General features: G+C 43.3%; 1 protein-coding gene across 5 annotated transcripts in view; it reads right to left on the bottom strand.

The window, feature by feature from the left end:
* Positions 1-26,829, bottom strand: part of CTPS2 (CTP synthase 2) — an 86,891-nt gene that overhangs the window by 58,070 nt on the left and 1,992 nt on the right. For 3 of the 5 annotated variants that reach the window (XM_075775987.1, XM_075775978.1, XM_075776013.1), the window contains exons 2-8: positions 24,993-25,198; positions 22,358-22,528; positions 21,974-22,074; positions 18,939-19,055; positions 17,479-17,562; positions 11,978-12,058; positions 225-376 (exon numbers count right to left, since the gene is read on the bottom strand). In XM_075775987.1, coding sequence (XP_075632102.1) covers positions 225-376; positions 11,978-12,058; positions 17,479-17,562; positions 18,939-19,055; positions 21,974-22,074; positions 22,358-22,528; positions 24,993-25,158 — 872 coding nt within the window. In that variant the 5' untranslated portion in view covers positions 25,159-25,198. Of the gene's footprint in view, positions 1-224; positions 377-11,977; positions 12,059-17,478; positions 17,563-18,938; positions 19,056-21,973; positions 22,075-22,357; positions 22,529-24,992; positions 25,199-25,837; positions 25,989-26,829 lie in introns of those variants that run through there. The other 2 variants (XM_075775994.1, XM_075776003.1) reach the window with 2 other exon arrangements.

The raw sequence follows: 26,829 nt of genomic DNA, 5'->3' as shown, positions 1-26,829 counted from the left end.
ACATCAATTTACACAAAGAAAACATTTTGAGTGTTTGCTGCTTCTTTAATCTCACAAAATATCTTCTAAAATCTCAAAACTAACAATGTTTTTAAACTCAGACTACTCACAAGTATTGACAGGCAGCATGCAACTGACCCCAGTGCAGTTTGGTGATTTTGCAGCAGCTAAAAACCTAACTGGAATTAAAACACTTCTAGGAAAAGCAGCAGGAGTTAGAATACCTGTCAGCCATTTTCTTCCATTTCATTAGAAGATCACTTGGCTGGTCATCAATAGGTAAATTTAATCTCTGTTTAAAATACTTAATGATGCCTTGCTCCTCCAACAGGATTGGTACTCGATAAGTGGAAGAAACATCATGGATAAATATCACCTAACAAAAAAAAAGCATAATATAAAGGACTTCTTACATAAAAATTTTTCATAGGAAACATACATTCAATTTTTTGTATAGTACATGCACTTTGTATTGTACGTACATTCTAATTTTTAAATATTTTTATTTTGAATGAACAGGGCAGCACAGCCAATTTTTAAGATTCCACTAAATCTACAAGGAAAAAGCTACCCAAAAGGTAAAAATGTGTTTCACTTCTTCATCACATCATCATACAAAAATAGCTTATCAAGTCTATCAATGCATCAGTTTTAATACAAATATCTGGCCACACAAGCAGTCATGCTTGCTAACGCTTCTTTCTCCCTCTCTCACAAACTTGAAGAAAGAAAGAACACAAATGGAACCTAACAAAACAGACCCAATTAGGTTGCGATAAAGTCTCCTAAAAGAATTTTGTTAGTGAATTAGATTATGTAATTAATTAATAAGTACAGTCCATTCAAGGACCATTTAGTTAAGAACACATTTATAAACCGCATCCAAGCTGCTGGCACTTAAGTTCATTGCGCTTGGCTTACATGAGATCGCAAAGTTCAGAATCCTGAGCACAAGTGCTCTCTTCTCTGATACACATGAGAAGACACTCAGTTATCCTTGAGTTACTTCTGTTCCTCACGTAAGTATGTACACATGCATGCTGCCCCAGGCCTCTCTATATTGCAAATGGCAAAAAGAATAGGGTAACCACAGCCCTCCTGCAGTAGGACTAAGGCTTATCCAACTGTTCTTCCAAACTTGGCAGCTACCATCTTAAGGGTGTAACCTAGTTGCTCTAGGTTACAGCCATGCCGACTATGGAGACTGTTATAATCCTGAAACCAGGTGAAGATGCTGCCTTTGTTTTGGTGGTACATACACTGAAGCAAAGAGGGATGAGTCACTTGATAAAAGCTAATTTAAAAAGAGATCCACTAGGAGGAAATCTGTGGATGAGACAGCATGTAGTCTTCATGGACTAGTTATGACAGTTCTGGAAACCATTTCCAGGCACACAAAAGACAAGAAAATCATCAGGAGTAGTCAGCATCGAGTCACCAAGGGGAGGTCATACTTGACCAACTTGAAGTTTATCTGGCCTGGCAGATGAGAGGAGAGCAGTGGATATTGTCTACCTGGACAAGGAAGGCTTTTAACACTGTCTCCTGTAAGATTCTCATAGACAACCTGTTCATGTATAGGCAGGATGAGCAGACAGTGAGGAAAACTGCTGGAATGGCCAGGCCCAGAGGGTGATGATCAGCAGCACAAAGTCTAGTTGAAAGCCAGTAACTAGCAGAGTACCCAAGGGGTCAGTACTGTGTCCAGTCCGGTTTAACGTCTTCATTAATGATATGGATGATCAGGCAGAGTATGCCTTCAGCAAGTTTTCAGATGACACCAAAGTAGCAGGAGTGGCTCATAGCCCAGAGGGTCATGCTGCCATCCTGCCACCAGGCAGGAGAAATGTGCTGACAGGAACCTCACGAAGTTCAGCCAGGGAAAGTGCAAAGCACTGCACCTGGGGAGGAACAACTCCAGACACCAGTACATACTGGGGGCCACCCAACTGGAAAGCAGCTTGGCAGGAAAGGACCTCAGTGTCCCAGTGAACACCAAGTTGAACATGAGCCAAGCAATGGACTGCATTAGGACTAGTGTTGCCAGCAGGTCGAGGGAGGTGATCCTTCCCCTCCACCCAGCACTCGTGAGGCCACGCCTGAAATACTGGGTTCAGTCTTAGCCTCCTCAGTACAACAGAGACATGGATATACTGGAAAGAGTCCATGGCCCACAAAGGGCCATTAAGATCATAGAATTGTTTGGGTTGGAAAGGACCTTAAAGATCATCTAGTTCCAATCCCCCTGCCATGGGCAGGGACACCCTCCACTAGACCACATTGCCCAAAGCCCCATCCAACCTGGCCTTGAACACTTCCAGGGAGGGGGCCTCCACAACCTCTCTGGGCAACCTGTTCCACTGCCTCACCACCCTCACAGCGAAGAATTTCTTTCTAACATCTAATCTAAATCGACCCTCCTTCAGCTTGAACCCATTACCCCTTGTCCTGTCACTCCATGCCCTTGTAAACAGCCCCTCTCCAGCTTTCTTGTAGGCCCCCTTCGGGTGCTGGAAGGCTGCTACATGATCTCCCCGGAGCCTTCTATTCTCCAAGCTGAACAACCCCAACTCCCTCAGCCTGTCCTCATAGGAGAGATGCTCCAGCCCTCTGATCATCTTCATGGCCCTCCTCTGGACCCACTCCAACAGCTCCATGTCCTTCTTATGTTGGGGGCCCCAGACCTGGATGCAGTACTCCGGGTAGGGTCTCAACGATGATCAAGGGACTGGAACATCTCTCCTATGAGGAAAGGTTGAGAAAGCTGGGACTGTTCAGCCTGGAGAAGAGAACGCTCAGGGGTGGAAAATCTCATCAATGTATAGAAATACCTGAGAGAAGGGTACAAAGAAGATGGGGCCAGGCTCTTTTCAGCATTGCCCAGTTATAGGACAAGAGGCAATAAGCACAAACTGAAACACAGGAGGTTCCCTCTGAACATCAGGAAATGCTTTTTATCTGTGAGGGTGACCGAGCTCTGGCACAGGCTGCACAGAGAGGTTGTGGAGTCTCCATCCTTGGACATATTCAAAAGCCATCTGGATAATGGTTCTGGGTGACTGGCTGTAGGTGGCCCTGCTTGAGCAGGGGGGTTGGACCAGATGACTTCCCTTCCAACCTCAACTATGCTGTGATTCTACAACAGCAAATAAATGGAAAAGGTGGTCTGAAAAGATTGATCCCCTTGAGATTGTAAACCACCATTACAGGCGCAAAATAAATGGCAGCTTCTTCTCTACTGGCATTGCACATAGCTCCAGGAAGAAGACTGATGATGGATCTAATCCTTTGGTTCACAAGAAATTCAGGATCATTCTAGGGAATATATAGACAGGTGGCCAGTGTCTTCTGAAATCCAGAAGTAGTTCATTAATTTGAAGACACACAGGGGACTTAAGAATGGCCTTGCAGAATTCTGATGAATACAGCTATGAAAAGGAAAACAAAAAATAAAAAATAAGGCCTCACCACAGTACAGCACCTAGCAGCACCCCAGTTCAGTCCACTGGGTCTAACCACCAGGGACACACATATATCACAATGCAGTGCTGTGGACAGACACCTGAGCTAGCCTGAACAGCATAAGAAAAGTGCAGTACTCTGCCTGGGATCACTCAGCTTCTCATGAAAGCTGTAATTGGTACAACTATTTAGCTTCTACTCTAAAATGCAGAACTTGGAAAAAAGTGCCATGAAGACAGCTCCCTCCCTGCCAGGGAGCTCTTAGGGAAGTTCAGTTACGCACATGACTCTTGGACCAGTTAGACTGGCATAATAACTGCAGTTGGAATCTGAGTACGTACGTGTTCACACACGGCCTGATACTGCCAGAAAAGCACACACCATTTTTGTTTTATCCAGTTGTCTGTCTCTGGCTGGAGAGCAACCACAAAGGCATTTCTGAAGGATTTTCCAGAAGCTACCTCAGGGGTGTTATCTTCCACAGAGAGTAAGATGGAAGGGGGGAAGGCAGGGGGAGGAGGCAGGGGGCTACACCGCCCTCTATGTTCTCATCTGGAATCTTACTATAAAAAGCTTTTTCTTACACACCTGAAGAGAGAGAGGTCAACACTGATACATATTTGAAATACAGCATAACTGTTGGCATCTATTATCCCTTTAATATTATCCATTACATAGAAGAGTAAAATGCTCTCACTTGCAAAAATATCAGAGCATTTGATTTATCACAATTTAATATTTAAATAGCAATTAATCACAAACTATTAAGGCCAAAATCACACATGAACTATAAAATCTACTATACAGTAGATGTTCTAAGCACGTTAAAGGGCATGAACAGCCTATTATATATTATCACAGTAAGTGTTCATGTGGCTGTGATGATCTATGGACACAGGCAAAACCTTTAGCTTTAACCACACTTTGCTGTTATTCCATTATTATAACTACCTGAGATGACTGATGGACAATAACCACCCATAGCTTGAAACTGCAGAGTTTTCACAACTATGTATAAAAATTAACCATGCACTTAAAATCTATTATTTTATTAACTTTTTACATAACATGCATTTAAATTGTTGTCCTGGTTTCAGCTGAGAGGGTTCTTTTTTTTTTTCTTTTTCACAGTAGCTAGTATGGGGCTATGTTTGCATTTGTGCTGGAAACAACGTTGATAATATAGAGATGTTTTTGTTATGTGCACCTGTTGTTGAGCAGTGCTTACACAGAGCCAAAGCCTCTTCTGATTCTCGCACCGCCTTGCCAGTGGGACGGCTGGGGGTGCACAAGGAGTTGGGAGGGGACATAGGACAGGTGACCCAAACTAGCCAAAGGGGGTATTCCATACCAGGTGACATCATGCTCAGCATAAAAGGGGGCTAGCCAGGGAGGGGCAGTAGCAGCTCCAGGACGCGTGGCTCGGGGACAGTCCGGTTTCGGGACAGGCCCGAGCGTGCCGTCTGAGTTGTATGGTCCTCGGGTGAGAAACTGCATTCTGTATCACCAGTTTCATATACTCTGTTAAGTACTGTTTTGGTTTGTTTTGTCTTCCCCTCTCCCTTTGCTGTCCTAGTAAACTGTCCTTATACCAACCCACCAGGTCTTGTCTTTTCCTTCCCATTCTCCTCCCCATCCCACTGGGGGCGGGGGGGGGTGGGGGTGGGGAGTGAACGAGGGGCTGCGTGGTGCTCAGCTGCTGGCTGGGGTAAAACCACGACAGTCCTTTTTGGCGCCCAACATGGGGCACGAAGGGTTGAGATAACGACAGATCTGCCCCAAGTGTGTTAAAACAAAGTTGTTATAAGTATTTATTGTATTATTTTAAACAGCCAGTGGTCACGATGGTGTTTTATTTCATCACGTGGCTGTGGTATCTAAACCCCTACTTGCTGTATGTATTCCTTGCAATGCTGCTGTTTATCACCTCCGGGAGAGGGGTCCAGGTTCTCATGTTGCTGTACTGTGTGATATCAACTTATGATATGATAACATCAATGATTATGAGTTTAATTTGGTACTTGTATTGGGTTTTGCTGTCATGCCCGTACCTTGGATATCTCTTTGAATCGATTAATAATCGCACTCAATCTACAGGGAAGACAGAGGGGGATACTTCCTCCTGCTCTTTCATTCCCCTTTTTCCCTACAGGCTAGTTGCAGCAGCTTTTGAAAATTTTGATTATTCTTGGGATGTTCGAGCCATTGTGTACATATTATTATGTCTCCTGAATGTGTTTCAAGTTTTGTTCAAGGTTGCAAAAAGATGTTTTAAGAATACCACTCAGACACCTGCCCCGAGGCTGAATAGTCAGGGCTGGCATGGCATGTGGGAGTGTGTGGGCAGGTATCTAGAGACCTTCTCATCCCCAATGTTTTGGAACTTCACCCCTGAACAACTACAGAACCCTGAGAAAGTGATAGAATATTTGAAGGGAAAATGCTGTGGCTATTCCAAGGAGGCACAACTTACTACACTGTGTTGGGCCCGGGCCTCAATCTACCAAACATTGCTCGACAGTAGGCAGTGTCATCAGGGGAAAGAGAGGGAAAACAAACCCACTGACACTGCAGCTACCCCAGCCCCCACAACAGGCATGGCAGCTACCTCAACCCCCACGGCTACTCCAGACCCCACAATAGGCACCGCAGCGACCCCAACCCCCGCGGCTACTCCAGACCCCACACCAGGCACGACAGCTACCCCAACCCCCACGGCTGCCCCAGCCTCCATAACAGACACTGTGGCTACTCAAACCCCCGTGACAGGCACAGCGGCTACCCCAACCCCTGTGGCTACCCGAATCCCTGCAACAGACACTGTAGCTACTCAAACCATTGTGACAGGGACTGAAGGTGAACAAGAAAACCAACCAGTACCAGTATCAGTCGCCCCTATATAGAAGAAGAAATACACAAAGAAATCAGTTCGCTTAGTGAAGGATGATGATGAACCAGGACCATCACAGGAGGAAGAGCCAGAACCAAAGGTAATCACTCGATCCCTGTCCCAGAGTGAGCTGTGAGATATGAGAAAAGATTTCAGCCGCCATCCAGGTGAGCACATCATTACCTGGCTGCTCTGATGCTGGGATAATGGGGCCAGTAGCCTGGAATTAGACGGCAGGGAGGCCAAACAGTTGGGATCCCTGTCCAAGGAAGGAGGCATTGACAAGGCAATTAGGAAAACAACACAAGCCCTCAGCCTCTGGAGGAGACTCCTGTCAAGTGTGAAGGAAAGGTATCCTTTCAGTGAAGACGTTGTATGTCGGCCAAGCAAGTGGACCACCATGGAGCGAGGTATCCAGTACCTGAGGGAATTAGCCATGCGGTAGTTGGTTTATTATGACCCAGACAATGCGCAGTTACCCACAGACCCTGATGAAGTCCAGTGCACACGACCCATGTGGTAGAAGTTTGTGTGAAGTGCACCATCATCGTACGCCAACTCACTAGCAGTAATGGACTGGAAACATGAAGAGGCACCAACAGTGGATAAAGTGGCTGGCCGACTCCGTCAGTATGAAGAAAGTCTCTCTTCCTCCCTCATTTCAGCTGTGGAGAAACTGTCCCGGGAGTTCCAGCAACTTAGAGAGGATATGTCTTATTCCCCATCTGTACGGACCAGTGTTTCGGCTATCCAGAGCAAGCATTTCTCTGTTCAGGAGAGAGGATATAGAGGGTACACACCACGAGGTACCCTGTGGTTTTACCTGTGTGACCATGGAGAGGACATGAGGAAGTGGGATGGAAAGCCTACCTCAATGCTACGGGCACGAGTACATGAGCTGCAAAGTAAAACAGCCACAAAAGGGAATTCTTCCAGGAAAAATGCCACTCCAGTCTCCAGTGGGCAGTTCCCCAGAGCGAGTGGAAGGCCTACTCATATGTATGATCCTCTTGAAGGGACTTCTAAGTCCTTTGTGCAAGAAGTGAGTAGCGAATATGATGAGCAGGATTAGAGGGGCCCTGCCTCCAGCCAGGTGGAGGAAAGGGACAATCGGGTTTATTGGACTGTGTGGATCCGATGGCCTGGCACGTCAGATCCACAAGAGTACAAGGCTCTAGTGGACACCGGTGCACGGTGTACTTTAATGCCATCAAGCTATGAAGGAGCAGAACCCACCTCTTTCTGGAGTGACAGGGGGATCACAACAGCTGACTCTACTGGAAGCTGAAGTAAGTCTAACTGGGAAGGACTGGGAAAAGCACCCCATTGTGACTGGCCCAAAGGCTCCATGCATCCTGGGCATAGACTACCTCAGGAGAGGGTATTTCAAGGACCCAAAAGGGTATAGATGGGCTTTTGGTATAGCTGCCTTGGAGATGGAGAAAATTGAACCATTATCTACTTTGCCTGGACTCTCAGAGGACCCTTCTGTTGTGGGGTTGCTGAGGATTGAAGAACAATAGGTGCCAATCACTACCACAACGGTGCACCAGCAGCAATACTGCACCAACCGAGACTCCCTGATTCCCATCCATAAGCTGATTTGTCAACTGAAGGGTCAGGGAGTGATCAGCAGAACCCGCTCACCCTTTAACAGCCCCATATGGCCAGTGCGAGAGTCCAATGGAGAGTGGAGGCTGACAGTAGACTATCGTGGCCTGAATGAAGTCACACCGCCAATGAGTGCTGCCGTGCCGGATATGCTGGAACTTCAATATGAACTGGAGTCAAAGGCAGCCAAATGGTATGCCACAATTGATATCGCTAATGCATTTTTCTTGATCCCTTTGGCAGCAGAGCGCAGGCCACAGTTTGTCTTCACTTGGAGGGGCGTCCAGTACACCTGGAATCGACTGCCCCAGGGTGGAAACACAGCCCCACTATTTGCCATGGACTGATCCAGAGTGCATTGGAACGGGGTGAAGCTCCAGAACATTTGCAATACATTGATGACATCATCGTATGGGGCAGCACGGCAGAAGAAGTTTTTGAGAAAGGGAAGAAAATAATCCAAATCCTTCTGAAAGCTGGTTTTGCCATAAAGCGAAGTAAGGTCAAGGGACCTGCACAGGAGATTCAGTTTTTAGGAATAAAATAGCAAGATGGGTGTCATCAGATCCCAATGGATGTGATTAACAAAATAGCAGCCATGTCTCCACCAACCAATAAAAAGGAGACACAAGCTTTTCTAGGCATTGTGGGTTTTCTGGCGATGCACATTCCGAATTACAGTCTCATTGCAAGCCCTCTCTACCATGTAACCCGGAAGAAGAATGATTTTGAATGGGGCCCTGAACAACGACAAGCTTTTGAACAAATTAAACAAGAAATAGTTCATGCCGTAGCTCTTGGGCCAGTCCGGGCAGGACCAGATGTAAAGAATGTGCTGTACACCGCAGCCGGGGAGAATGGCCCTACCTGGAGTCTCTGGCAGAAAACACCAGGGGAGACTCGAGGTCGACCCCTGGGGTTTTGGAGTCAGGGATACAGAGGATCCGAGGCCCACTACACTCCAACAGAAAAGGAGATATTGGCAGCCTACGAAGGGGTTCGATCTGCTTCAGAGGTGATTGGCACTGAAGCACTGCTCCTCCTGGCACCTCAACTGCCAGTGCTGGGTTGGATGTTCAAAGAGAGGGCTCCTTCTACACATCACGCAAACGATGCTACGTGGAGTAAGTGGGTTGCACTGATCACACAGCGGGCTCGAATAGGAAACCCCAATCATCCAGGAATTCTGGAATTGATCACAGACTGGCCAGAAGGCAAAGACTTTGGAATGTCACCAGAGGAGGAGGTAACACGTGCTGAAGAAGCCCCACTGTATAATAAACTAACAGAAGATGAGAAGCCATATGCCCTCTTCACTGATGGGTCTTGTCGCATCGTGGGAAAGCATTGAAGGTGGAAGGCTGCTGTATGGAGTCCTACACGGCGAGTTGCAGAAGCTGCTGAAGGAGAAGGTGAACTGAGCCAGTTTGCAGAGGTGAAAGCCATCCAGCTGGCCTTAGATATTGCTGAAAGAGAGAAGTGGCCGATGCTTTACCTCTATACTGACTCATGGATGGTGGCCAATGCCCTGTGGGGGTGGTTACAGCAGTGGAAGCGGAGCAACCGGCAGCGCAGAGGTAAAGCCATCTGGGCTGCTGAATTATAGCAGGATATTGCTGCCCAGCTAAAGAAGCTGGTTGTGAAAGTGCGTCATGTAGATGCCCACGTACCCAAGAGTCGGGCTACTGAGGAACATCAAAACAACCAGCAGGTGGATCAGACTGCTCAGATTGAGGTGGCTCAGGTGGATTTGGACTGGCAACATAAAGGTGAATTGTTTATAGCTTGCTGGGCCCATGACACTTCAGGCCATCAAGGAAGAGATGCGACATATAGATGGGCTCGTGACCAAGGGGTGGACTTGACCATGGATGCTATCTCTCAGGTTATCCATGAATGTGAAACATGCGCTGCCGTTAAGCAGGCCAAGTGGGTAAAGCCTGTCTGGTATGGAGGATGGTGGCTGAAATATAAATACAGGGAGGCATGGCAGATTGATTACATCACACTCCCACAAACCTGCCAAGGCAAGCGTTACGTTCTTACAATGGTGGAAGCAACCACTGGGTGGCTGGAAACATATCCTGTGCCCCACGCCACTGCCCGGAACACTATTCTGGGCCTTGAAAAGCAAGTCCTGTGGTGACATGGCACCCCAGAGAGAATCGAATCAGACAATGGGACTCATTTTCAGAACAACCTCATAGACACCTGGGCCAAAGAGCATGGTATTGAGTGGGTGTATCACATCCCCTATCATGCACCAGCCCCCGGGAAAATTGAACGATACAACGGACTGCTAAAAACTACATTGAGAGCAATGGGTGGTGGGACTTTCAAACATTGGGACACACATTTAGCGAAGGCCACCTGGTTAATTAATACTAGGGGGTCTACCAGTCGAGCTGGCCCTGCACAATCAAAACTTCCAGAGCCTGTAGAAGGAGATAAAGTTCCTGTAGTGCGCATGAAGAATATGTTAGGGAAGACAGTCTGGGTTAGCCCTGCTTCAGGCAAAGGCAAACCCATTCGTGTGATTGCTTTTGCTCAAGGACCTGGGTGCACCTGGTGGGTGATGTGGAAGGATGGGGAAGTCCGATGTGTACCTCAAGGGGATCTGATTCTAGGTGAGAATAGCCAATAAATTAGAATGTATGCTGTTAACTGCTAAAATAACCCTGTCATTGTATCTTATCATTGCTACAATTGTTATATGCTGTATCAACGGTATTACAGTAAGAATCACCTAAATTAATGAAGGATGAATACTGCGATGATGGAATTAGAATTGGCCTTAGCAACTGGTGCCCAGCAACTTCTTTGGAAGGAAAAAAACAACACAACAGCTTCAACCCATGGACTTTAAGCATGGACCACACCAAACACCAGTCGCAAGTTCCGGAATGCAGCATGTAGGAGTCCAACAGTACACATCATCACTCCTGCCCTGAGAGATTGGTATGATAAATGAAGCCCAAGGATATGGGCTGAGTGAACCCAATGGACATTTTGTGGACATTTACTGACATTTTAAGAGGGTAGTCCACAGACTAAAAGAATGATATCAGTATATTATTAAGGGATGAGAAAGGTGGTAGTGGTTAATGAGGATGTATTGAATTGTGTGGGACCTAAGCATGATGTAAATAGTATGGAATAAGGGGTGGATAATGTCCTGGTTTCAGCTGAGAGGGTTCATTTTTTTTTTTTCTTTTTCACAGTAGCTAGTATGGGGCTATGTTTTGCATTTGTGCTGGAAACAGCATTGATAATATAGAGATGTTTTTGTTATGTGCACCTGTTGTTGAGCAGTGCTTACACAGAGCCAAAGCCTCTTCTGATTCTCGCACCGCCTTGCCAGTGGGACGGCTGGGGGTGCACAAGGAGTTGGGAGGGGACATAGACAGGACAGGTGACCCAAACTAGCCAAAGGGGGTATTCCATACCAGGTGACATCATGCTCAGCATAAAAGGGGGGCTAGCCAGGGAGGGGCAGTAGCAGCTCCAGGACGCGTGGCTCGGGGACAGTCCGGTTTCGGGACAGGCCCGAGCGTGCCGTCTGAGTTGTATGGTCCTCGGGTGAGAAACGGCATTCTGTATCACCAGTTTCATATACTCTGTTAAGTACTGTTTTGGTTTGTTTTGTCTTCCCCTCTCCCTTTGCTATCCTAGGAAACTGTCCTTATACCAACCCACCAGGTCTTGTCTTTTCCTTCCCATTCTCCTCCCCATCCCACTGGGGGCGGGGGGGGGTGGGGAGCGAACGAGGGGCTGCGTGGTGCTCAGCTGCTGGCTGGGGTAAAACCACGACAATTGTTAATGACTGACATAAAATTTAACATATAAACTCCCAATTTTTTTAAAGTGTTATAGCGTACATGGCAGCAAGATAAAAATTGTAAAAACTATTACATATTAATGAAACAGTCCAAAGTTGAAAACAGAAATGCACAGAAATATTTGTAAGCTTTCCCACAGGTTTAAATAATTATGCAAAAATCTTGAAGTACTGACCTGCTCAGGCTCCACATGGCAAAACATGGAAATCTTCTCCTTCACTGCCATTTCTATAGGTTTTGCACTTCTGCAGACAATCTGTCATAACAGAAGGAAACACCTTAAATATTTATTAGGCAAACCAATACAAGATCCTCAGTATTGTCACGGAGAAATAAATCTCCTTTGGAAGCACAAATGTGCCTTTTTTTTTCTCTTCCCCTCTTTTTAGAGTTCTACAATATATCATAGCTCACAAATATCTGCTAGCAAAGCAGAAGTAAATCAGTCACCTGCCCACAGGCCCACTTTTTTAATCTTTCTTTGGCATTCTCTGTAATACTGCTTCCTCATGTTCTCCTTTCTTGTAGCTACTATTGTAATACCCTTTATTCATACTTACAGAGTTGCGAGACTTCAGTTAATATAATGAATCAAAAGAAATATTGTGATCTTATCAGTTAAATTTAGAGCAATAATACTTAGCTTACATACATGTTTTCTAGTGTTACAGTACTTCAGCATTTTTTTTGTAATTCTTAATTTGCACATCATGATAAAAAGAAAGAAGCTGAAGATGAGGAAATTATTTCATAATTTTGTGGGTTTTTTCCTGGTGCAATTATTTTGCTATTATTTTGCTGATCCATGTAAAACTCAGGAATTTTAGAACACATTGATAATTTTACCAATAAAGAAAACAAGCATGTGTTTTGGTGTTTCTTGGAAGGGGTTTTTTTTGCATTATGTAACTTCAGGCAACCAGCTCAAAATGCAGAACTGCTCTATCAATGTACCTACTGATTACTCAGTCTACTACCTTAAATTATTTTGAATCCTGAAAGTATAACAGTAAGTAGGATGATCCTGTTAAAAGATTAATTCATTATTTTCCCCATCTTGCTGCCAAATGCACCTATACTTAATGCATTAAGTTCTTTTTTGTCCAGCAACTTGTAGCTGATCTTTGATCACCTTGCTAGAACGCAGCTTAGCTACACTGATATTGATGAAGTCTAATTAACTTCCCCTACCCTTGCAAGAAATTCTAGAAACAGCAAAACAATGCAAGGTATAAGGGAAAATTAGTGCCCATTCTAATAATCAAAAAAGAATAATGAAACAATTTGTACATTCTATTCAATTAAACATAACTTATACTTAAAAATTAGGTACTGTTTGAAGATATAATTCATAAACCTTGATAGTATAAGCATGATTAAATCCACTTTGAAATCTATTATCCATCTTACTGAGAGAAATTTAAAGTTAAGGCAGTCACAGAAATCAAAACATCAGAATCAGCATGAATATACAAAACCACAATAACACTGAAGATGCATCTCAAAGAAACATAATATAAAGATGAGAAATAATTGAATTGAATAGGTGTCCTGGTTTTGGCAAGGATGAAGTTAATTTTCTTCCTGGCAGCTGGTATAATGCTGTATTTTGAATTTAGTAGAAGAATGGTGTTGATAAAACACTGATGTTTTTAGAGGTTGCTAAGGAATACTTATATTAAGTTAAGGACTTTTCAGCTTCCCATACTATGCCAGAGAAGAGGTGCATGACAAGCCATGAGGGAGCACAGCCAGGACAGCTGACCCAAAATGGCCAAAAGGATATTCCATAACATATGATGTCGTGCTCAGCATGTAACTGGGGAAGTTGGCCAGAAGGCTGCGATCACTGCTTAGGAACGGGCTTGGCATATCAGTCAGCAGGTGGTGAGCAACTGCATTGTGCATCACTTGTTTTGTATATTCCTTTATCATTATTATTATTATTTTCTCTTCATTTGCTGTCCTATTAAGCTGATTTTATATCAACTCATGAATTTTACTTTTTTTCCTGATTCTTTCCCCCATGCCACTGCAGTTGAGGGGAGCGAGCAAGCGAGCGGCTGCATGGTGTTCAGCTGCCTGCTGGGTTAAACGACGACAATAGGGCAGCACTGACAAGTGTATAATCAGTTTTCAAAATGCTGTAACAAAGTCCATTAAATCTGCAGATACAGCGTATTCATTAAGTGCTTATAACACCCCATGGAGAACAGAAAGGCTCCTGTACATACACAGCTGAAACTGGCCCAGCATGCCACCTCAGGGAACCCTGGCACCAGACAGCGAGGCAGCAGGTATTAAGAACAGGTCTAGCCAAGTTTAGATCAGACAGCCTGGCAGCACAGCTTATGAAGGAAGCCCTCCTGAGCACTGTTCTAGGAGCTTCCCCCTGTGCTATCTTGGCCTTGGGCCCCTGCCTAAGAGAGCAACCATTTGAAGATTTTCTTGAAGCAGTGCCCAAGCAACTTTACAACAGCCCCAAGAGGCTTTGCTCAGAGCATAATTTCTCTATGCTTTAGTGGTCAACAGCAGCAGTTCAAAAAAACAAAACAAAACATGCTTCTGGCAGTCCCAGAACTGCCCCAGGCAAGAACTCAAGATGTAAGAAAGTGACTAGATCAGTCCGTTTTCCTTTTATTCCACACACACACTTAACAGGCTTTTAAAAATTAATTTGGGAGAAAAAAAAAAAATCAGGCACTGGCAAATATCTTAAAGGCCTTCAAAAATTACATGCAACTTTCCATATGCAATTAGCACCTCAAGAGGTATTTTGAAATTTAGGCCCTGAAGTTTGTAATATAGAGCAGCACTGTGTTAATAAAAGTCTTTCCCTCCACAAGTTGATTACAGTTACCAGGTCACAAGAATTTGAAGCTACCTAACACCTTCTTAACATATCCTATTTATAAAGCCATTGATTTTGTAGTTATAAACATGCTTTTTGATAAATGTAAAATGCAAGAGTTTAAAAAAAATCAGAAAGCAGCACAATACAAGATTTAGTGGTGTGACTATCCTTTTTAAAAAATTTTTCCTTTTTGAGGATATAAATATTATACAGAAGCAGTGACTATTCTCACTACTCTCATTTCTGAGAAGGGCTAGGAAGCTTTTTCTTCCAGTGGACTTCATTGGAATGGAAATTGCTCAACAACTTCCAGAATCAACTATGGAAAGTATTCTTTGACTTAACAAGCAGCCTCACACAAAAGAGCAAAATTGTCCTTTTCTGTTCCTGAAGCAGACCTACAAAGAGAGTGTGTCTTCAGCTGCAGCTCAGGAAGATATGAAGCATAAATTTGAACTGGGGTTGTACTGGCATTTGAAGCTGTGCTGCTTGGCATCACTGCCATCAACACTTGACCAAGCAGGTTAACATCTCCAGTCACAGAAGGGTAGAGGCTGGAAGGGACCTCTAGAGATCATCTAGTCCAACTCCCCTGCTGAAGCAGGATCACCTAGAGCAGGCTGCACAGGATCATGTCCAGGTGGGTTTTGAGTATCTCCAGAGAAGGAGACTCCACAACCTCTCTGGGCAGCCTGTTCCAGTGCTCGGTCACCCTCACAGTGAAGAAGTTTTTCCTCATGTTCAGATGGAACTTCCTGTGTTCCAGTTTGTGCCCGTTGCCCCTTGTCCTGTCACTGGGCACCACTGAGAAGAGTCTGGCCCCTTCCTCTTGACATCCACCCTTTAGATATTTATAAGCATTGGTGAGATCCCCTCTCAGTCTTCTCATCTCCAGGCTCAACAGCCCCAGCTCTCTCAGCCTTTCCTCATACGAGAGATGCTCCAGTCCCCTCATCATCCCTGTTGTCCTCCGCTGGACTCTCTCCAGTAGCTCCCTGTCTGTCTTGAACTGGGGAGCCCAGAACTGGACACAGGACTCCAGACGTGGCCTCACCAGGGCAGAGGACAGGGGGAGGATAACCTCCCTCAACCTGCTGGCCACGCTCTTCTGAATGCACCCCAGGATACCATTGGCCTTCTTGGCCATGAGGACACACTGCTGGCTCATGGGGAGCTTGTCATCCACCAGGACTCCCAGGTCCTTCTCCGCAGTGCTGCTTCCCAGCAGGTCAGCCCCGGACCTGTACTGGTGTCTGGGGCTGCGCTTCCCTAGGTGCAGGACCCTACACTTGCCTTTATTGAATTTCATTTGGTTCCTCTCTGCCCAGTTCTCTAGTCTGCCAAGATCTTGCTGAATGGCAGCACAGCCTTCTGGTGCGTCAGCCACTCCTCCCAGTTTAGTATCAGCAAACTTGCTGAGGATATGTTCTGTCCCCTTGTCCAGATCATTGATGAATATGTTGAATAAGACGGACCAAGCACTGATCCCTGGGGCACTGCTAGATACAGGCCTCCAACTAGACTCTGCAGCACTCATCACAACCCTCTAAGCCCTGCCATTCAGCCAGTTCTCAACCCACCTCACTGACCACTCATCCAACCCACACTTTCTAAGTTTGCTAATGAGGATGTTATGAGAGACCGTGTCAAAAGCCTTGCTGAAGTCAAGGTAGACAACATCCACTGCTCTCTATCCACCCAGCTGGTCATGCCATCATAGAAGGCTATAGGTCAGGCACAATTTCCCCATGGTGAATCCATGTTGACCTCTCCCAATAACCTTCCTTTCCTCCACATGCTTAGAGATGACATTCAGAATGAGCTGTTCCATTGACTTTCGAGGGATGGAGGTGAGGCTGACTGGCCTGTAGTTTCCTGGGTGTTCCTTCCCGCCCTTTTCAAAGACTGGAGTGACATTGGCTTTCCTCCAGTCTTCAGGCACCTCTCCTGTTCTCCATGACCTTTCAAATATGATTGAGAGTGGCATAGCAATAATACCTGCCAGGTCCACAAGCACTCGTGTGTGCATCCCATTGGGGCCCAAGGATTTGTGGATGTCAAGTTTGCCTAGACATTCTCTAACCCGATTCCTCTCGACAGACAGGTATTCTGTCCTACAATGGCAGACAGGTATCACAACAGGGAGCTGCAATCTACTTATGTCTCCTCTCTGCTCTCAAGAAGTGCCAGGGAGGCAAACACTGCATCCACATAATAAGCATATACTCATCACCAGAGCACAGGGGAAAGAGAATGGAAGTTGAGCATTTGTCATCATTTGCCAACTGGCATGAGGTGAAACTTGCTGCCTTTAGGTTCACTCTACTACACCGTGCAAGTCCAACACAAGAAAGAAATTGAGGAACCTTACTTTGAAGATTCACCCACGTTTCATATTTCCAAATATGAGAACATTTTTAAAGGCTGTACTTCAAAGGTAGGATTGCTTCTTCTTAATCATGCATAAAAATAAATTTGTGAAAGCACGTTAGAAGTCAGAAGCGTTCTAGGTCTTCCCACAAACTGAACTGAGACTTTAGGTTATTTTTAGCAGTGCAGAATGATTTTTCTGCAAAGATCGCTTTAGAAGAACACAGCTACAGTCCCAAGATATTGCAAGGAGTTAGTTGAATTAAGTAAACTTACAGTAAATTTGAGTAAATTGATTTCCTGTGGCTTTAGTGAAGCAGTGCAGCATACGTGTTGCACATCTTGTAAAATTCTGGTGTCTCATGGGAGACTAAGACTTATACTTTTAACACAGGTTATGCAAGTGCAGTACTAGGTGACCTATAAATAAATATCTCTATTTATTGACTCACCAAATCTGGAGACAAGCCTAGACCTCTCAGTGCTCGAACACTGTTCTGTGTTGGTTTTGTCTTCTGTTCGCCAGTGGCATTAGGCTGGAAAGACATTTTTTGAAAGCTCAAATAGCAACTAAAAATCTACTAACAGAGCAGTTACAGGTTAAAAGAGAAGTCATTGTAAGTAATGCTACTTGCAGGAACTAAGCATATCCAAATAGAGCCACAAGACAGAAATGGCACCACTGTTATTACATATATAAGAAATTCTGTGAAGATACCACATGGCCCTAGCTCAGGTCAGGTTTATTTTGTTTTTTCTTACAGAGGAAAAGTTTCAGTATAATTGAGTCAGGTAGGAGAAAAAGAATATTCCAAAAGTTGGATTTTCCTAATAAATGGAGAATGTTCACATAGCACAAAGCCTCCAGTGACTGTCCTTGGAAATAATCAGCTGTAGTAAATAATTGTGTTCTCAAATACACAGAATCAATCCCACCAATTGCTGATCAATCCTCCACCACATACTTGCAAGAGTTAACAACTCTCTTTATCTATACAAGGTGCAATCGTATCATCATTACCAACCTTTGCTTAGCAAATTCTCTTACCTCTTAAAATAATAAGAAAACCTATTTGAGAAGTACAATCTAGAGTCTGAACGGAAAAATACTTTTAGCCCTGTAGAAAAACTTGGTATTGACTGGAAGACCATTGTACATGGAGTAGAGTTCACCTGAGGCAGCCCAGGCCTGTGCTACACAAGTCCCTTGGCCGCAGGACAAACCCAGCCAGCTCCTTATAACAGACCAGCCCGCAGGTAGCTCCCACCTGCCATCACATCACCTGCATGGCCTTGCCTTTATCTAAGGACACAGCCATTAGTTCTGCTGAGAAGATACTTTCTGTTTACAGTAAAAATGATACAGTCATTCCCTTGTAAGAAAATTATCTATTATCTCAAACGACCAAAAGGGGAGAGACACTTCTACGGATGTGGCTCCGACGTGCAGCGTGCTGGGCAGACCACTCAACACTACGCCACCGGGGCTTCCCACCACAGAGGGACGTAAGATCGTTTATACTACTCTCTCCTTAGAGTGTTAGGTCTAAGAAACAGAATTTTAAACGTTATCATAGAGAGTCTGAGTGCCTTTCTTACTGGGTTCATAATGTACCAGCACCTTCCAGTGCAAAGCACAAGTATGTTTAGCCTTCTAGGTAAATCAGTGCTCATAAGGGTTTGTGTTGTTTGGGTTTGGTGTGGGTTTTGGTTTTTTTTTTTGTAAATTAGAACATTAAAACAGATTCTCACATTAATAAAGTAATTATCAAGACCTTTATTTACCCCAGTGTGGCTAGGTTTCATATCTCTGTTTCTAAAACCCTCCAGCATGAAAGTGTCAATTAGGGAAGTAAACAAATATGAAGCTCAACACAGAGTAAAATCTATTTTATTGATTTTAATAACTTACCTGTGGTACTAGACTAACGTGGATATTACAGAAGTTCTCTCTTTTTGCTTTGAACTGAAACTGTCTAAATGCTTCAACAAATGGCATTCCTTCAATGTCTCCAATGGTACCACCCAGCTGAAAAAGAAAGCTTGGATCTGTCAGAGTGGCAGAAAGAAAAAAAAAAAGTCTACCTCTTACATATTCAACAAGTTTTCTGAAATTATCTTAAAAATATTGACAATTGAAATTGTCAATACCCTGCAAAGAATCCTCACCCATTCTGCGCATATTCCTGTGGAAAACATAAAACAATTTTCCAGTTTTGTTATACACACTTTACACCATACACATAAGCTTCCCATGGGAAGATGTGGGTTGCTGCTGAATAATACACACTCACATGATTTTCACTGCCTTCAAAGTGGTGAACAGGTAATCAATAGTTAAGCTGATGTGAAGGTTTTTGTACAGAAAAAACTTTATTTTCCTATCTGTCAGATTAATAAACAGTTGCAACCAACAAGATACAGACATTTAGCAATATTATCATAGCTTTCCAACATCAACAAATGCCATATATCAATATGAAATAGTATTTCACATTCTAACTTTAAATATTTATTACCAAACCAAAAAATCCAAGACTAAGTCCACAATAAAACTTACTTCTAAAGACAGAAAGTAGATGTCTTTCAAAGACACAAAGCACTATAGTGGACTAAGCACTGAATAAAGCAATGTTTAGCATGTAATTCTTGTGAAGTAGTTGTATTTCAGAATGATCTTTCTGTGCCACCAAGTGGCTTTTGGCAGAATTGCGTATTTGTGTTCATCCAGTACTAGAAAAACTTCTGACAACTACATTTGTATGTGTGTTGGTTTTGCGTGGCAAGGTTTTGGTAGCGGGGGGGGGGCTACAGGGGTGGCTTCTGTGAGAAGCTGCTAGAAGCTTCCCCTGTGTCTGACAGAGCCAATGCCAGCCGGCTCCAAGACGGACCCGCCGCTGGCCAAGGCCAAGCCAATCAGCGCCTCTGGGATAACATATTGAAGAAAGAGAAAAACAGTTAGAGAGCGCTTTTGCAGCCAGAGAGAGGAGTGAGAAGATGTAAGAACATCTGCAGACACCAAGGTCAGTGCAGAAGGAGGGGCAGGAGGTGCTCCAGGCGCCGGAGCAAGATTCCCCTGCAGCCTGTGGTGAAGACCATGGTGAGGCAGGCTGTCCCCCTGCAGCCCATGGAGGAAGGATGAGGGGGTGTAGAGATTCCACCTGCAGCCTGTGGAGGACCCCACGCCAGAGCAGGTGGAGACACCTGAAGGAGGCTGTGGCCCCGTGGGAAGCCCACGCTGGAGCAAGCTCCTGGCAGGACCTGTGGCCCCGTGGAGAGAGGAGCCCACGCCAGAGCAGGTTTGCTGGCAGGACTTGTGACCCCATGGGGGACCCCACGCTGGAGCACTCTGCTCCTGAAAGTCTGCACCCCGTGGAGGAGACTCACGTTGGAGAAGTTCATGAAGGACTGTCTCCTGTGAGAGGGACCCCACGCTGGAGCAGGGGAACGATGAGAGGAGTCCTCCCCCTGAGGATGAAGAAGCGGCAGAAACACCGTGTGATGAACTGACCGTAACCCCCATTCCCCGTCCCCCTGTGCCGCTGAGGGGGGAGGAGGTTGAAGCCGGGAGTGAAGTTGAGCCCGGGAAGATGGGAGGGGTGGGGGGAGGTGTTTTAATATTTGGTTTTATTTCTCATTCCTCTACTCTGTTTTGCTTAGTAATAAATAAGATGAATTCCCTCTCTCAGTTCAGTCTGTTTTGCTCATGATGATAATTAGTGAGTGATCTCTCCCTGTCCTTATCTCGACCATAAGGTTTTTTTTAATTATACCTTTTCTCCCCTGTCTAGAGAAGGAGGGGAGTGATAGAGTGGCTCTGGTGGGCACCTGGCCCTCAGCCAGGGTCAACCCACCACAGTATGGAACACACATATTCAGCTTAACTCCTTCAGGATTTTGCCATAGAAAAGCATTACAATTACCCTTAAAGTCCTGAAGAAAAATATTTTTATCAGGCTGGAGCTATAACAAAAAAGAAAAAACGCTCACATGGAGGAAACAGAAAATTATACTTGAAGTTAAAGCACTGACAAACTCATCGCTTATTGATGTTCTTGTGCAACATCTGTATTTGCTGTTTTTACATTTGTTTTACATTAAATGTTTGACTCTTACCGTGCACATAATAAAAAAAGATCTACAGCTATACCAAAAAGTATATTTTAATCAAAGCAGATTCTTCTGCATAAGAAATACTGAGCAATTCTATGGCCTGGGTCACAAATTTTTTTTCACACTATTAATTACAGTGGTCACTTCTAGCATTAAATCTAGTCAAATTCTTCTGTCAAATTAAATTCTCAAGTATAACCTTTTTCTGTATTTTCTACTGTAATAGCAATACTGGCAACTACCGACTGCCTTTCCTCCAGTTGCCTAAATGCCCTAAGGATGGGTGAAACTCATTATTTCCATTGTGCAGAACATCAGCAAGTGAAGTGATTACAAAAGTTAAAAATAACACCAGGAAATGGGAAACTAACTTACACAGTGCTTAAATACATTCCTGTAAAGATTACCATGGATGGACATTTGAAGCCATATGGAAAGCTAGAACGTTATAGGCTCTCCTACTAACTGTAGGAGACTTCAGATATTACACAAGTTTTCTCAGTACAATTAACAGTACATAGCTTCAGTAAAACGTCTGTATCTTGGAACAGATATTTCACATTACAATAATTCGCTGCTTTAATTTTATAAATTAATAAACTCTTAAGCAACTCATTTTCAGCAGTATTCTAGAAGGGATTTAGTCAAGTAAACAGAAGCTGTAGGGATAAGACCACGCCTATCATTTTCAGAACAAATCAAATATAAAACATGTCTTTGTTGTTGCTCTCCATAAAACTTCAGCCTGACCTTTTTACAGTAAGTAGCAAAGAGAAAGCAAGCTAGCTCTTTGTGTTCACTGTGGATATATATCCAAAAATGTTCCATACTTGCCTCAATTACACAAATTTGTGGCTCTTTTCTGTCATCGTCCACTGGAACTTTTGCCTGATTCATTACCCATTCCTGAACTGCATCAGTGATGTGTGGAACAACTACAAGACAAAGCAAAATTAAGACAAGCATATGTTACTTTAGACCCATATACCAGGTTTTGCATGCAAAAGGGGGAAAATGAACACAAAGTCAAAAGGAAACTACTAGCTCCTTTTTCTATTCCACCTCTCCTAAAACCCAAAAGGCTAACATTACAGGAATATGCCTATATGCCTTGGAAAGGAGAAAGGAATAAGACGACGCAGCAAGGAGCAGCTTGTTCTTGATCACTCTTTTGTGAAGACTGAATGGACTAGGATGTCACAGAATTAAAAATATCACCTTGAACAGTTTTTCCCAGGTAATCGCCATGTCTTTCTTTATTAATGACATGCTGATATATCTTCCCAGTGGTGATGTTGTTATCTTTATAGAGATTGATGTCCAAAAATCTCTCGTAATTTCCCAAATCTAAATCAACTTCTCCACCATCATTCAATACAAACACTTCACCTGAAAAGAAAGCAAAAACTTTAAAAATAACAGGAAAGTTTAGGAAAACCTTAACAGATGGAAAAAGCAATAAAATAATCAGAAATTATTAAGCACACAGCAGGAATACCACAAACTTATCTTAAAATTGAAGAAAGCTTTTTTAAAATGACATATCAATAAAGCACATGCTGCAACTCAGTGTTGTCATTCTGCATGACTTAATATCCAAGTTATTACTTTTACATTGAATGCCTATCCCTCAGTCACAAATAGTTTTGCAAATGAATTTAAGTTATATTGCCAAAATATTTAAGTGACTTAAAAATATTTAACCAGCATTTCAACAACATGCTACAATCCTTGCGCAGAAGAAAGCGTTCTCCAGAAATCATAAATCAAAAACAAATAAAACATTAATTTACATGTGGCAGCCAAAAACTGTGCTTTTATAAGTATGAATTATTACGCATGTTCAAAGTGCTTCGCTATAAATTCTTTTTGTTTGAATCTATTTGAATGATTAAGGCTTGGATCAGGAGTAAAGTTATGATGAACATAAATGCTTCTTCAAATGTCATCACTGTTTCTTATTCATTTATCTTGTATATTTGCTTCACTATGTCCACAGCAAGGGTTATTTCTGACTCTGAAAAATCTAATGAAAATATCCTTCAGGTTCAGACTTTCCTTAGACCCCTAAAGAGTCTCTAAATTCTGTACCTAGTCAACTTCTGAAGAACTGAAGTTCCTAGATCCTGAGGTAAGGCTGGAAAGCTCTTTAGAAAAACCATAAAACGTTTTGCCATGACCAAATGAATCAATGGTTAAACAAATTATGGGACCAGTGCACAAGAAGGAGGGGGGAAAAAAAAAAAAAAAGCAATCTCCCTGAAGACAGTCCTGGTGGACTACAGAAATACATATCCCACCAAGATACAACACTCCAATGAACAGTTTAACAAAAACACCACAATGTGTCCAACAGAGTGGAAGATCTTGTGAGGCCCCAAGTACCTCTTCTGTACTACTAAGTTATCATTTAAGCCAACAGACACAGAGTAGAACCAACATTTCTCATAAGCAGGTCTTTGAAGAATATAAAAAAAATATTATTTCAAAAATTCTTTAGTTTACTGGAAGTCACCAGATTAAAATCCTTTGACTCAATCACATTTCTGCCAAAACGTTAACAAAATAGGCTTGCCATTCTGGCTTGTGTGAATTTCTACTTAGTACCCAGTAAGCCAGTGTTTTTTCACAAGCAGTAAGAAACTCCTAAGTGAACAGAGGGGAGGGAAAGGGGAGGAATCATGTGGTAATTACATGCCATAGTGTTCCCTCTCCCCTGTAGCTGATCCAGGTGAGGAATACATCCTCACGGTCTCAGGACATTGCAGGAGTCTTACCACCAAAGGTAAAGGCAGAATTTCCCTAGCCAACTAAGTACCACCAGATGCACTTCTGGAAGTGTAGGACTACTGGATTAGTTAAATTTGGCTTTTTGAGAGAGGTCTGGTGTGCTGTGCTCTTCCTCCACTTAAAAAGCAAAGTGGTCTTTTTTTCAGTTCATGAGATAAACATGTTTATCTCCAGTCCCGAAAGTTTTGGTCTAGACTAAAAGTAAGCAGACAAAATCCAACAAATATAAAGAATCAGAGATATGTATTAGCTGAAGGTACTTTGGGACTTTGAAAACCACTGTTTTCAATAAATGTACAAGTAACAAGACAGACAGCTGAAGGAACATCCAAAATTATAAATGCATATCAGATTGTCTTGTAGCTCATCAGCAATGTAGTCAATACAACCAATGTAGTGTAGACAACTAACCAATCAAACCAAGCATCCACTTTAAACTGATATCACTAGTTGGCTCTCTAAGCTTCACTGATGGTTTTGACTAGATCCTCACTGACTAAAGTGGGAACTTAATCTGACTGTCATGAAGACAGACCAGAGGAACTGACACCCAGGTAACTGTCAAGGAGTTGTTTCAAAAAAATTGTATAGTATTATTCCAATTTTTTTTCTAATCAAGTCAAACTGAAGATAGCACTGACTGAACAAGGCCGACAGCTAGGATTTTCCCAACAAATTGGTACTTTATAGTAAGGAAGCATCTACTCATAAAAGTATCTTCACCGAAGAGGCTTCTCCTCTCTTTACTTCAAGCAGACAATGCCCTTGAGAACACACAGTAAGGAACAAACTTGCATTGCCAAATAGATTATCTGGAAGTGTTCAAGGCCAGGTTGGATAAGGCTTTGGACAACCTGGTCTAGTGGAGGGTGTCCCTGCCCACAGCAGGGGGTTTGGAACTAGATGATCTTTGAGGTCCCTTCCAACCCAAACCATTCTACAATTATAAAATTACTAATAACCACCATACTATTGTTTTTCAAAAACAAAACAAAGAAAATACCCACCACATTACTGTGAATACAAATATTTATGCAAAAGGGAACAACACTGCCCTTCCTACCATGTTCATACGGAGAAAAGGTTCCAGCATCTATGTTTATGTAAGGATCAATTTTGATTGCAGTGACACGTAGACCACATGACTTCAGTATGGTGCCAATGCTGCTTGCAATGATTCCTTTGCCAATGCCTGAGATGACACCACCAGTCACCAGGATGTACTTCATTGGAAAATCAGCACAAGCACACTGATCTGGAGCTGGAAATCTAAAATGACAAAGATGTGTATCTGATGAATGCAAATTCATGCCAGGGAAGAACACAGCCTCAGTATGCACAGAATCTAAGCTGAAATGACCTTCAGAAACAGACAACAAAATCATCACTTTGTAATCTGGGAGTAGGATTCATCTCTACCAGCTTATGCACCAATATGTAAGCTGAGCACCCAAGTCTACTCCCCTATCAATGGAAAAACAGGTACCATTTTGATACACTGCCCTGCGCAGATGCCAAAGAGGCACAGTCCATCCGACCTACTCCTCTGCTGGAACAGGAAAAGCCAGCTAACTCTTAGAACCACAGGTTAGGCAAGATGAATGTCACTCTACATTCTTTCTAAATTAAAGAAGTTAATCATTTCACATGTGTTTTGAGAAGTTAGTTCAGAGATTGTCCATTGCTACGTTAGCCAGAACACTTACATTCTTCACCCAGTAGCTTTACCTTCAAAAATAGTGACTATAGCTTCAAATATCTATTAAAATCAGAATGTTATACCATCCACTCAATTTTTCAGCTGCTTTTGCTTCTCCAACTCATACTGTATCAAGTATTTCACCAAAAGTCTTACAATTAGATCAACAGAACATGAGACCAGGAAAGAAAAACTGAACCAAAATGTACATACTTATACTGCTCAAGAGCCTAGAGTCCTTTCTTCATATGCCTACCCATTCTCCCACTCCAAGTTATTACTGTGAGAGAAAAATCAGAAAAAGAAACATTTAGCATCCCTGGACCAAGATGCAGAGTAAGAGTTGATGCTGTTCTAGAAAACAACATTGTATCTGTTTTAAGTTTCAGATCTGGAGAAGACCAAGAGGGGATCTCACCAATGCTTATAAATATCTCAAGGGTGGATGTCAAGAGGAAGGGGCCAGACTCTTTTTGGTGATGCCCAGTGACAGGACAAGGGGCAACAGGCACAAACTGGAACACAGGAAGTTCCATCTGAACATGAGGAAAAACTTCTTCACTGTGAGGGTGACCGAGCACTGGAACAGGCTGCCCAGAGAGGCTGTGGAGTCTCCTTCTCTGGAGATACTCAAAACCCACCTGGACATGATCCTGTGCAGCCTGCTCTAGGTGATCCTGCTTCAGCAGGGGGGTTGGACTAGATGATCTCCAGAGGTCCCTTCCAACCCCGACCCTTCTGTGATCTAGAGAAACACCTGATGCTATGACACTCATTAGCATCATGCATTCAGAACAACAAACCTGGATAGAATAGCTCTGAGATCTATGGCATGGCCAACTTGTCAGAGTCTCTGTTTCCCTGTCTAGACTGCAAAATAAAAGATTTTTCACAAGAGGAAACTATGAGTAGTAACAAACACTGTACTCTGAAGATACAAACATGATAGTTAATGCATATTATGGTGATGAAGCCTTGATCAGATACAGCAAAATATTTCACAGTGCTCTACAACAGTACTAGCATAAACAACAATTGCTATTCAGATACAGAAACATCCTCTCTTAAAGCCTGGATAATTAAAATTGGGGGGAAAAAAAAGGACCTGCTATGAACTAAGAGATTCAAAGATCATACTAGCCAAATCATATGATTGGGGGGGGGGGGGGAATAATCTAATAGATTCTAATACATCTATGCC

Source organism: Balearica regulorum, chromosome 1 (assembly GCF_011004875.1).
Source record: "Balearica regulorum gibbericeps isolate bBalReg1 chromosome 1, bBalReg1.pri, whole genome shotgun sequence".
NCBI classification, from domain to species: Eukaryota; Metazoa; Chordata; class Aves; order Gruiformes; family Gruidae; genus Balearica; species Balearica regulorum.
The sequence above is the reverse complement of the archived record's forward strand: the minus strand, read 5'-3'. Positions and strand labels throughout refer to the sequence as shown.